The sequence below is a fragment of the Ammospiza caudacuta genome, chromosome 26 (assembly GCF_027887145.1).
Source record: "Ammospiza caudacuta isolate bAmmCau1 chromosome 26, bAmmCau1.pri, whole genome shotgun sequence".
In the NCBI taxonomy this organism is placed as follows: domain Eukaryota; kingdom Metazoa; phylum Chordata; class Aves; order Passeriformes; family Passerellidae; genus Ammospiza; species Ammospiza caudacuta.
Genome location: NC_080618.1, coordinates 5,616,161 through 5,629,022, shown reverse-complemented (window position 1 = coordinate 5,629,022; position 12,862 = coordinate 5,616,161). Strand labels below are relative to the sequence as shown.

At 43.3% G+C, this 12,862-nt stretch overlaps 1 protein-coding gene across 1 annotated transcript in view; it reads left to right on the top strand.

Moving 5' to 3' along the window:
* The window catches only part of NSD3 (nuclear receptor binding SET domain protein 3), a 38,133-nt gene that overhangs the window by 8,229 nt on the left and 17,042 nt on the right, over positions 1-12,862 (top strand). Inside the window, exons 3-12 of the mRNA XM_058820134.1 lie at positions 664-732; positions 1,233-1,392; positions 2,135-2,289; positions 2,977-3,480; positions 4,394-4,520; positions 7,649-7,749; positions 10,117-10,162; positions 10,679-10,809; positions 11,323-11,451; positions 12,053-12,179. Of these exons, the coding sequence (XP_058676117.1) occupies positions 664-732; positions 1,233-1,392; positions 2,135-2,289; positions 2,977-3,480; positions 4,394-4,520; positions 7,649-7,749; positions 10,117-10,162; positions 10,679-10,809; positions 11,323-11,451; positions 12,053-12,179 (1,549 nt within the window). The remainder of the gene's footprint in view (positions 1-663; positions 733-1,232; positions 1,393-2,134; positions 2,290-2,976; positions 3,481-4,393; positions 4,521-7,648; positions 7,750-10,116; positions 10,163-10,678; positions 10,810-11,322; positions 11,452-12,052; positions 12,180-12,862) is intronic.

Genomic DNA, 12,862 nt, shown 5'->3' with positions numbered 1-12,862 from the left:
CCTCTCTGCTTGTGTCTGACTGCTCCTTCTGCTGCTCTTTGAGTCCTTTGACTTCTGTGCTGCAGGGAAAGCAAGTGGGTGGCATTTGTCTCCTGAACCTCAGCCCCTGTTCCCTCACACCCACCCCACATCAGTGTCAGCTTCTGGTCGGGGCTGATTCTGCTCCGTGTTGTGGATTTTTGATCCTCCAAATATATTTGTCTACTCTATGCAATATAACATCGATTTTACAATGGTCATGTTGTATATTTAGCATAATTTATGTACTGCAGTTCTGGCAAATGACTGGTGCACAGTGAGACTCACCACATCACTGTGGATATCCTCACATGGATTTTTGGAAATTGTTTGTTATTTTAGGTGTGAAGTTACTTGGATTTGCTGTTTATGAATGGATGTTCTTCTGTCATCTGTTACAGGAGAGCACAGTTATATTTAGGTGTGATAGTAATGTAAAAAGTGTAGGGGAAAGCAGGTATTTTTTTATTGTGATGTTACTGTGTTACTTAATAGTCATATTCACATTTTCTGGGTTCATGGTTGCTTTTCTCTCTATGAATTATCTTTTTCTGCCTGGTTTCACTATTATCTTCTGTTGTTTTACTGTCCCTTTACAGTAAGTCTTGTTTTCCTTTTTTCTCTTCATTGTTACCCATTTCTTAGAGACCAAATGAGAGGCTTAGCACACTCTCTGAGAGACCAAGAGAAGATGCAGTGCTGGAGGAAGCCCCGGTTAGTACATGCACCAATTTACACTTTGGGAGCTCAGACAATGTCTGTTTCTTCCATTGATTCTTTAATTTATCTGCTAAATCAGTTGTCATTTCTTTTAAACTCTTATTACTCTCATTACTGCATCAACTCATCTCTTATTGCACTGGATTTATTGCTTTATTTTATTCCTAAATATTTCTTTTATTTTATTCCTATTTTATTATTTTATTTTATCCTAAAAGCAGTATTTCTAATCAACTTAGGAAGCAGAATCCTTTTTTTGGGGGGGTGGCAGTTGCTCTTTTGTGTCTCTGTTTGTCAGTGATGTTGTTACATAAATCCCAGCTGAGTGCAGCTCCTTTCTTTCACATTTTCTAAGAAATGTTTTTCTCATCTTGGATTATCAAACCTCAGGGATATCTGAGAGAGCAACAACAACAAGTCCCTGTGGATGGTGTGTGCATCCCCAAGTGCTCTGAATCCTCTCCTGTGGCTTTAATCTGGTGTTTCCTTTGCAGGTCCAGCAGCTCGTGCCATCCCTTCCAGCACAGGTCACCCACGACGTCCAGTTCCAGGTTGGGGATCTGGTTTGGTCCAAGGTGGGGACGTACCCATGGTGGCCTTGCATGGTGTCCTGTGATCCACAGCTTGATGTGCACACCAAAATTAACACAAGAGGTGAGACAGGAAGCTCTTTGCCAGAGTGGCAGGTGTCTGTAGCTGTTCTGTTATTAAAAATATCCTCATGCTAAACTGCCTTTGTGGGATGAATTCTGCTGTGTGTGTGCTGAACAGGACAGAACTGGCACCTGCCATGTGATCTCTGCAGGTGGCACTGTGGCAATGGGCTGGTGCACAGGTGTTTCTGCTTTTCTCAAGTCAGTGGGAGAGTTCGGTGTGGGCAGGGTGTCCTGAGCATCTGTTGTTGTGTTGTGAGGGTCCCCAGGATGAGATTTGACTGCAAGTTCTCAGAAGACTGATTTATTAAATTATCATATCATATAAAATTATATACTAAAACTATACTAAAGAAAGAGAAAGGAGACATCAGAAGGCTAGAACAAGAATGATAATAAAAACTTGTGACAGACTCAGAGAGTCCGACACAACTGGCTCTGATTGGTTATTAAGTTAAAACAATTCACATGGAACCAATCAAAGATATACCTGTTGATGAGCAACCTCCAACTACATTCCAAGCAATCAGATAATTATTGTTTACATTTCTTTCCTGAGGCTTCTCAGGAGAAAATCCTTAGCAAAGGGATTTTTCAGAAAATACGATAACAAGCCTCCATATCAGACTGTTCTGGATCTGGGCCACTTGGGCTAGGTGCCTTCACTTGCAGGAAGGAGGAGGAAGGTGTGAGCTGAACAGAGCAGTGTTGGTGCAACTGCTGAGTGGTGTTTGCCCTTTCAGGTGCCCGGGAATACCACGTTCAGTTCTTCAGCAACCAGCCAGAGCGGGCCTGGGTGCACGAGAAGCGCGTCCGCGAGTACCAAGGGCACAAACAGTACGAGCAGTTACTGGCTGAGGCAACCAAGCAAGCCAGCAACCACTCTGAGAAACAGAAGGTACAGGGGGCACTGGGGGGATCATCTCTGTAAGGGAGATGCTCCAGGGCTTTGTCCTGGGAAGGACTGGCTGCATCTCACCAGCAGAGAATTCTGTGTCTACATTTATTAAAGGATGACTATGACGAGGGGGAGAGAATGATGTATCTGACTCTAACTTATTAAAAGGTTAATTATTTACTTTATTATACTATAATATATTAATAATTAATTACTTTATTATACTCTTAAGTGTATAATACTTTATTATACATTTCATCTAAACTGAATCTGCCAAACACTTACTTTGCACACAACTGCACAGAACTGCACTCCTCTCTTCATTGCTTTGTGACTGTCAGCAGACAGACATACACTCTCTCAGCCCTAATAGGCCAAGGAAATAAAACATCTTCACTTTTGATAAACAATCTCTATATTGACACAATATAGGCACAGTAAGTGATAAGAATTGTGCTTTCTCTTTCTCTGAGGTTCAGAGAACGTGAATCTCAGAAATATTCTTGGGAAAAATTATGCCTTGCTTTTCTCTATGAAGAGAACGTGGCAACATAGATTCAGTGTCAAAAATACCCTGTAAATGGAGAGCAGACTGCTGCCTGAGAGATGAAGAGACCCTCAGGGTTGTGTTTGAATGCTGTAGTGGCAAAATCTTCAGTGTAACCACCGCTTGTCTTGTCCCCTAAGATTCGCAAGCCGCGGCCGCAGCGGGAGCGAGCGCAGTGGGACATCGGCATTGCCCACGCCGAGAAAGCGCTGAAAATGACCCGGGAAGAGAGGATAGAACAGTACACCTTCATTTACGTAGACCAAGAGCCAGAGGAAGCTTTGGCCAAAGCCAAAAAGACTGCTGCTTCCAAAGCAGAGGCCAAGAAGAACCGGCGGCCGAAGGCGGCGCCGAGCTCGCAGCCGGAGCACGGCCCTGCAGCCCCGGGCTCCTCACCCTGCCACGGTGAGCGCCGGCAGGGCCAGCGCAGGCACTCCAGCCCCGAGGAGGAGGAGGCTCCACCTGTGAAAATCGCCTGGAAAACAGCTGCAGCTAGGAAATCCCTGCCAGCTTCCATCACCATGCACAACCTGGATCTGCAAAAGTGTAACATGTCTCCGGTTGTTAAAATTGAACAGGTTTTTGCCCTTCAGAATGCTGCTGGGGATGGAAAGCTCATCGATCAATTTGTTTATTCCACCAAGGTACGTGCTTGGTGCAGTGACCCTTTTTTTGCTCCTGAGTTATCCTGAATCTGCCTTACTGGGGAGCTTGAGCTGTGTCCATCAAGCTTTCACTACCCACGTTCCTTTACTGGAGAGATTAACAGACAGATGTGACAATAGAATCTTTCAGGGCACTGAACCCCACATTCAGTGCAGCTCTGGCAGTAACTGTTTTGCTGGTGGCAGAGCAGCTCCCTACAGATGGCAGTATTTTTGTTTATAACACATTAAATATATTAAATATCTCTATATTTATATTAATATATTAATATAATGGATATTAATATATCATTATAGTAATATATATATAATTATTGTATTGTTATATCAATTTATAATGAATATTAATATTAATATATTAATATATTTAATATATATAGAATATATTCTGCTTCCTACTTGAAATAGTCCAAAAAAATTCTTGATAAAAATCAGTGGTTTTCTGGGAAAAAGATGACAAGACTGTTCATAATGTACTAAAAAGTAATAACTACGTTTTGTGTAACAGACTTTTAAATTGAGTTCTGCCTCTGAGCTTCCTTCAGGTGCACAGCAGCTTCCCACAGTCAGTGTAAGGAAAAGGCTTAGGACTATTTCTGTGCCTTCTTCTTCTGCCTCTCTACCTGGAGAGTGTTTATTTCATCCTAAGCCCTATAGAGAAGGTAATGTTTAGAAAAGTCACTGGAATTATTTTTTCCTTGTGTGTGAGGGGAGATTGAGAGGGGTGGAAAGTTGTGCAGGGAAGCAGCTCCATAGCAGATTAATCCTGTCTATGTGTTGGCTTGGAGAGCATTGATTGTTTCTGTTCTGAGATTCAGGGGCAGGCCTGTTACCTGGTAGCAGCACAGCTTTGTAACAGGGGAAGACAATCTTTTCCTTTTTTCTTTTCAAGGGAGTTGGTAACAAAACAGAAATAAGCGTCAAAGGACAAGAGAAACTGAATTCTTCATCAGCTCAGAGAAGTGAGAAAGCTGTGGTGCAAAATGCATCCTCTCCTGAGACAACTTCTGGGGCAGCAGGTAGGGAAACTGCAATCCTGCTCTGAACCTGAGCCTGCAGCATGAGAACTCAAATATCAAACCCAGCATTTTGTCATTACTTAAGAATTATTAACATTTTTCTGTTCACAGAGTGATTGTAATGAGCATGGCTAATGTCACACGTGGTGAGCCAACACACACAGCATGGCTGTGGGGTGGGATTGGTGGTTTGGCCTCTGAACTTTGTGTCTGCAACTCACAGCCTGAGGCAACATACTCAAGGGATGATGTCCTGTGCAGAGCAATGGAAAGTTGCTTTAGAAGACAACCCAGTGGATGTGTGTTAGCAGAGTATTGCCATGGCTTTTGGTCCCAGATGGAAAATATGAGAGCTGTCATGAAAGCAAAAAGAGTTGGGAAGTGGCACATTTCAGTAGGGAATGTCTGATTCAAGCTGGAGACTCCCTAGGCTTTGTTGTTCAGGTTTTGCAGGGATTTTTTAAAACTGCTTCAGCTAACTCCATCCAAATGAGATGGTGCTTGCCTTCTGAAGCCATCACAGAGGGTACATCATAAAGTTTTGAACTATCAGGTCTGAGGGAGAAGAACCACTGAAGCAAATCATGGAACTTGGGCCTGAAATGGGAAAACCTTGAATGAGCTATTTGAACCTCATAATGTTGCCAGGTGTCACTTCTGCTTTAACTATCCATCCATTTAATTATTTCTCCCTTTCCAAACATGAAATAGATGAGAACCAGAGTCAGAAATCTCAGTGGTCAGCATCCATGAGTCCTGTGCAAACACATTTCAGGTTCTGGGTGTGTGCTGGTTTTAGGCAGGGTTGTTTGCTGGTTTATGGAGTGTTTGGGGCTGCAGCACTTGAATTTCCTGCTGTCAGGGGGGGATTCCCCTGCTGTTGACAGTGGTGGTTCTTTCCAGCTGTGGTTGCTGTGGCTCCTTGGATTGCCTTGCAGCAGGAGAGGCCATCTCCATCTGCTTCTCTCACCTGGGATCTAAAGGCTCCAGCTTCCCTTTGGCTCCTCAGATGTAGGGGGTGGGAATTCTGAGCCTCTCTTTTTTCATTTTCTCAGGCTTTTTGGATACATAACACTGCACCTGCTAACACCCTGTAAGTGCCTGAGCTCACCTGCAGTGCACACTCCAGTCACTCTCAAAGCCATTTCCAAAGCTCAGTTTTTGGTCCCCTCTTGTGGAACATAACTGCCAAGTCCTTTTTTTCAAATGTAAGGTCAGTGGAACTTCAGAATTCCTTTATGGTAAAGTATTTCCCAGACTGACTCTGGGAGTCCTTATAGCTAACCTGCAGTTAGACACACAGAATTCAATAATGCTGGAAAGATAATTAATTCCCTTACATGAAACTGCAAGAGCAGCCCTGAGAATCCCTGGCCTGCAGACACTGAACTGGGATTCATCTCCAGCAAGGTGGAGGGCTGGTCCAACATCTCTCCTGAAACTTTGGATGAAAATAAACCTGAAGATGGGATGGGAGCATTGTGAAGGTGATGGCTGGATCCTTGGAGGGCAGGAAGAGGAGAAAGTGCCCATTGCAGTGGTCAGTGTTGCTGTCAGCCAACATTAGACGCTCTGGTTCTGGAATTCTCTGATCCAGGGTTTGATCTTTTCTCCTTGGCTTCAGGGAGAAAATCCATTCTTGCTTAAAGTACCTCTTGGTCACATCTGCTCAAATTTACCTGAAGCTGCTTCAGGGGGTTTTGGTCACACAGCAAAGTGACAAAAGATATTTCCCAGCTCTGATGCGGAGCCCCACTGCTGCTGTGCAAGTTCCTCAAGGGATGGGGCCTAACCAGAAATTACACGTGGACAGACAGGATGGATGTTGACCTCAGTCATTAATTTCTAAATTATTAATAACTAATTGCTATTTTTCATTAATTAATATGCTGTAAAAGCTTTTTCCCTCTAAGAAAAAGAAATTTTTCCCCTCAGAAATCCAATTATTGTAACATAATAACATTTCCAGCTATGTAGTTTAGTTACTGAGACATTCCCAAGCCATGCAGCCATGGGAAAAAAAGTTTTCATTTTTTTTTCTCTGCAGTTCTTTTGCAAGGCTGTCTTTCAGTCTGGTTCAAGCCCATGTGTGTCTCTAGATACTGGATCTTCTGACAAGACCAGGCAGGTTTACAGCTCCTAACAGTGCATCCATCTGACACAGTCAGCTCCCAAGAGTTTGCAGTTTTGCTTGGAAGAAAACAAAGTATTTCCCAGTTGTCTTGTATAGGTGAAACCTCCCAGGCTGAAAATCCAACAAAAAGCTTCCCAAAAGCAGCTCATTGTAAATGCTCAGGTGCCAGTTTTGTCAGCCCCAGGTGTTGTGCTTGTTCCAACAGCTGCCCATAGTGTTGTGTCCATGGTTCTCCATGTGCCTGGTGAGGAGGTGCTGGAGCACAGAAAGGTCTTTTGATTTTGCCAGCCTTAGTTACCAAAATTCCAGTAGCTCCCTCTTCATCTGTTGAAATGTCACAGTAGCCTTCATTAATCTGAGTTTGTTTTCTATGCTAATGCTTTGAAAAACTTGTTTTTCACATTCATCAATGATGGTAACACATCATGGTTGATGCCTCTGTTTGTGCTGAGTTTTTCTTCACCTCAAAACTTCCAGGTGAGCATTGAGGTCTGGTGTGGCTGCAGGTGGTACAGGGTGGGACAGAGGCCATCACCCCACAGAGGGGGACACAGATCTGGCATTTGGGAGGAGATCCTGAAGCTGTGCTTTGCATCTGAAATTTCTAGTTTGTTTTTGTTCAAAGGAGTTGGTTGTGGCTACCTTCCCAAAACACCAAAGATGGACTGTTTGGTTCAGAATTACCCAGGTGAAGACCATGCCAGAGAGGTGTGTTATGGATTATGGAAATCTGTTTGCCCTAATCTGAATTCTAGCCTTTTGTTCCAGTCTGTTACTTGTGTCTGTTTTCTGAAGCTGATCTCTGGAATCAGAATGTGTGTCTGCAGCCACAGCACCAGCTGGTCAATAGCTTGGAACTGAATTTAAAAATAAAACATTCAAAAGAGGACAAAGTCTTGGTTTCATTCCTTTACCTCTTGGTTTGGTGTTGCACATCTTGCTGTGCCTCAGAAATACAAGGAATCAAATAATGGAAACCTTTTTCCTTCTTCAGGTTCTGTAGAAAAGAAGCAACAGAGAAGATCGATTCGAACCCGCTCCGAGTCTGAGAAATCCACTGAAGTTGTGCCAAAGAAGAAGATCAAAAAGGAGCAGGTTGGCTTCCTCCATGTAGAGAGTTAAAATATATTGTATTCATAAATGTTGTGGCTTATATTGGTGCCTTTTTATTTTTCTCCATTTTTCCCCATCGGGTTTCGGTTTGGACTATCCTCCATGAAATCCCCCTGTCAATGCCATTGCTGTGACTCTGCTACTGGCATCTTCTCAGTATCAGTCAGGCTATGGAAGTGATGGATGACTCCTAATGAACCTGCCATGTTTCCTTTGAGATTTCTGTTCTGAGCAAAATGGGTTTGTTTCAGTGATTTCTCTTGGATGGAATTGCCACCAGGTTCCTTCCTTTGGCTCTTGATTTAGCTGCTGGTTTGTGTTGAGGCTTTGTTTTTTCAAATGAAGTTAGAGTGATTAATTTGACCACTTCTGAAAATGGACTTCAAGAATGATTTCACTTAAAGATGAATAGTCAGACTTTCATGTTGGCAGACATCAGCAAAACAGTTCTGGGATACACCATTTTTTTCCTGAAATAGTTCTGACGTGTACAGGGCATTCCTTTAATCTGGATGTCAGACAGACAAATGTTGTTGCTTTAAGAAAATTTTAATGATAACAAATTTCTGCATGGAAATGAGTAGGAGAGTGCAGTGGATGGACAGAAATACCAAAACTTGCATACACTTTAAACAAATTTGTCAAAGTTGTTGGTTCTTCTCCTTGCATGGTTGATTTTTCCCGCTTCAAAGGCCTCTATCTGAAAGCTGAGAATTTTATATAAATGTTTAATAGTTTAGCTTTTCCCAGTGAGAATTTTTAAAGAGGGATAGTCAGGATGAAGATTTATATGGGAAGGGGAAAAAATATTTTTATCTCTTTAATTTATTCTTTGCCCTTTGCGCTTTGTTTTGCACTTCCTTCACTTCAGAGACTGAAAGTGAACTCGGTTGCTTTTTTGGGGTTTTTTTTCCTTATTTTTCCTTTGATGCTGCAGCATTTCTGCACTGCTGTGCAGCAGAGAAGTGCTCCAGCTTGAGGCAGTTTCTTGGTGAAACTTTAAAGCAATTCAGGTGTCGGGTGTGTGACACCTGATGTGGACTGTGGAGCCTCTTGGCACGAGCTGTCGCAGCCTCCCCCTTTCAAGAGTTTTTATGTTTGTAAAGGTTTCTTAATTTAACAAAGGTATAAGAACCAACAAGATGAACTTCATGGATGCCAGGTAGCTTCATGTGCTTCTCTTACCTGGCTGACTCAGTCTGTGGACTTTAATTAAAGTGCTTTTCTCAGGAGAAGTATCTGGCTAAAGTGAAACCCAGGGGTAATGCGCAAAACTTTGAATGTATTAAGTTAAATTTAAAAAAAAAGAAAACTTAGTAACTTCTTACAATTATGCAACAATATTTGTTACCCAAAGTCAAGTTTTCTTGATTCCCCAGTTAGTCTGCAACAACTTGGTATAAAATTACAACTGGAACGAGTACAATTAATGGGAAAAACAAAATGTTGATGCTACTGTTACAGTGACTAGTGGAGAAATAAAAGTGATTGTTTAGATTTTATATTTGTATTACAAAATGTATCCTATACAAATCCTTCTACTGTATGTTTTTACCTATTGTACAACAAAATAAAATATTTTTTAAAAAAATTATAGAATAATCCTTAAATATTTACTAAATGTGTTTCTCCATGCATATGTAACCACATTGCAAAGCAATAACTTGTAATTCTTAACCTTGAGAACAGGATTTTAGGCTACAGCTTTCGTCTGTAAATATTACCCAGTCACCAAATTCCCACATCTTCCATGTGTGTTGGCAGAACAGTTCCTAAACTTCTCCCTAGGGTCAAGGACTGGAAGTGCTTTTGCAAGACTGTAAACTTGTGCATTTGTGTGCTGCAGTGCCTGTGCCCTGGAGTTCCAGCTGTGTAGAGCCCTGCACCACGGCACCTGGGCAGGCCTGTGCAGAGCTCTAGACGGGGAGCAAGGGCTGCAGGAGCTGCAGGGAGCAGCGAGTGACCCACCCTGTGCCTCACTAGCCCAGTGCCAGCCCTGCCAGGGGCACCCAGTGTGCTCACACAGCTCTGTGGGCTTTGCACAGCACCAGGAGTGGCTGCCCAAGGGTGCTCCTGCCTGCTGGACACGGATGCAGCGCTCCTGGCACCTTCCTGCCCCAGGGCAGAGAGGAAGGACCTGCCTGGTGGCCCTGCCTAGTGGCCCCTGGCTGCCAGGGCTGTGGGCACCAGCCTAGGCAGGAGTGGATTCAGCAGGACGTGGAGACTCGGGCTGAGGAGGGGGTGGCAGCTCCCACCTGAATTGTAACCCCCTTGAACTGACCTGTTTGCTTTTTGGTACTAGGGAGAAACTTTCCTCTGGTGTTAACTGTGGATTTTCCTTTCAAACAGGTTGAAGCTGTCCCACTGGCAGCAGTGAAGACGGGGCTGCAGAAAGGTGAGTGAGAGGTGAAAATTAACTCAGCTGACCTTGGTGGCCTGTGGCCTTTTGGCAGCAGCTTTGCTCCATGTGAGCCACAATGTTGGTGCTCTCTAGGGCTGAGCTCAGCTTCCCTGGGGACAGGCTGTGTTTGGGGTTTTGGTCCTCATGCATTGCTGGGGGAGGATGTTGTTTGTTCATAGCTGTAAGCCCCCAAGAGCTTCTGGGCATTCTTAAAAATCTCTGCTTAGCCAAAGTTAAAGATGGAGGATGAAGAGCAAATCTAAGGATTTATCGTCCCTTAGAGACAATTTATTGCCTTCCTCCACTGCATCACCATGTTAAAAGTTTATCAAAACTCTGCCTAAGCTGGTTTTCAGTTAATTTTCAGGGAGAATTCAACTAGTAACAAAATTGCAAACTGAATAATTAAGACAGATAATGGAACCCAAGCCCTCATCTTTCTTTCCTTTATTAAGTGTAGGAGAAAAGTCGAGACCATGTATTAAACTAATTTTAGTGTGTTGTGTTAAGGTGCCAGTGAGATTTCAGACTCCTGTAAACCCTTAAAGAAGAGAAGTCGTGCCTCCACTGACATGGAACTGACCAGCTCAGCCTACAGGGACACGTCTGACTCTGACTCCAGAGGACTCAATGATTTGCAGGTAAAGGTTTCATAGTTGGTTCTCCCAGGAACCTGAACAAGCTGTCACTGTACAAGAGGCTTTTCAGTTGATTATTGCTAAATATGTGAACCCTATTTTCTACAAAATTTGAATCTTTTATTATCTAAAAACATAAAACCTAGTCTGTTCTAATCCCCTCCACTGATTTGTTGTAAAAGTGCAATATTTACTTACAAACTTTCCTGTTACTTTGTCTGGCAAAGCATTGGTTTAGATCATTATTTGCTCTGTGGAAGGTTTGAAATTCTTGGGGAATTGGGAGATGCTGCTGTGTCTGGTGTAACTCCTAGAGATCTCCTTATGGTGTTTGGCTTTTACAGGTAAAATATATCAAGAAGGCAGCACTTGTGTCATGCCAGTGAAGTCCAGGACCTTTATGTCTCTTGACCTACCAAATGTTCTTTTGCTCAACAGCGACAGAAGTACTTTTCCTGGTGTGGTTGTGGTTTGGCATTGTCTGGTTTGAGAGCCATGGGTTTTTCCTCTTTGTAGGGCAGTTTTGGGAAACGTTCAGACAGCCCCTCAGCCACTGCTGATGCTGATGCCTCAGATGTGCAGTCAGTGGACTCCAGCTTATCCAGGAGAGGAACTGGAACAAGTAAAAAAGACACTGTTTGTCAGGTAACTGGTGATACTTGGAAGTGATGGATACTAAATATGTATCCCCTGTTTCTGTTAGTTGTCTTAATTTGAGCTCTCAGATAAAATATCAAGGTTTTTAGGAGTTTTTATGTTCTGGAAATGATCCATATTAAATGATTCCTAAGCCCTCCTGCAGGCCAGAAAGCTCAGCAGCTGGAAGGTGGTGTCTAATCCATACCTGCCAGCATCAGTAGAAAAAGTATAGATGCTGTTTTCTGCTCCATTTGAAGATTCCAGATGGTTGGTCAGGATAGGACAGAGTGAGAATTTTTCAGTATTAAAAAAAAATAAATCCTGGGATGTTCTGTCCAGTCCCTGGTCAGTAGTAAAGGACCTGAAGAGCCAGAGCAGCTTGTTCCCTGAGGCATGGAGGGCAGGTGGGTGCTGTGGTGCCTCTCCTGTCTCTGTCTTGGCTTGCACCAGAGAAAGGTGCAGCAAGTGCTGGGATTGTCCTCACCCTGAGGTTTGCCAGGTTCAGTTCTGCCTTACCCTAATTCTGAAGCAATTCCAGGCAGTTGTGTTGCTAGCTCCTGGTGTGTCAGGGTGCCCTGTTCCCTGCTGAGCTCTCTGCCTGTTGCAGATCTGTGAGAGCTCTGGCGAGTCGCTGCTGGCCTGCGAGGGCGAGTGCTGCAGCATGTTCCACCTGGAGTGTCTCGGCCTGAAGGCCGTGCCTGAGGAAAAGTTCATCTGCACCGAGTGTAAGAATGGTGAGTGTGTGTTCCTGTGCCTGGAAAATGGGAAGGATTTCCCCCTTTCCTCCCATTCTGGTCAGAGCAAACCAAGGTGGTGCTTTCCGAGGGTTTCTGAGTTAAGTTTGGGTTATTCTGTTGCTTTTTTAACCTCTGTGACCAGATTCTCATTTTCCATTTAGCAAGTACCTTGTAAGAAAAAAAAAAAAAAAGGGCTGCTTAGGGTTTTACTTGGAATAAGAGATTTTTATGTGAGCAGCTACTCCAGTGTTACTGTGGATCACAATAACCCAGCCTGCTGGATGGGAAGGATCCTGTATTGCTCACAGTCTGTTGGCTTCAGAATTTGTTTGGATAATATCAGTATGTCAGAGTGTGGGGGTTTCAGTTGTGGGTTTCTCTGGGTCTGCATTGAAGGCACTTGAGACAGTAATTCATGTTCAGACTCAGGTGTTTATTATTTCTTATCAGTAAAACAGCCTCACTACTGTGAGTTTGACAGCTTTTCATTAGAAGGCACAAAATGGCCAACAGTCTCTTGTTACAAGGTCTTTTAAGACTAAACCATCCAATTAAGAACTGACACCTAGATTATTTCCCCTTTTAACCCAATAACATCCCAATGTGGACTTTTCTGCCCAATTACAAAATGCCACCCAAACCCATGAAGAAGAAACATGAAGAAGAAACCCAGGATGACA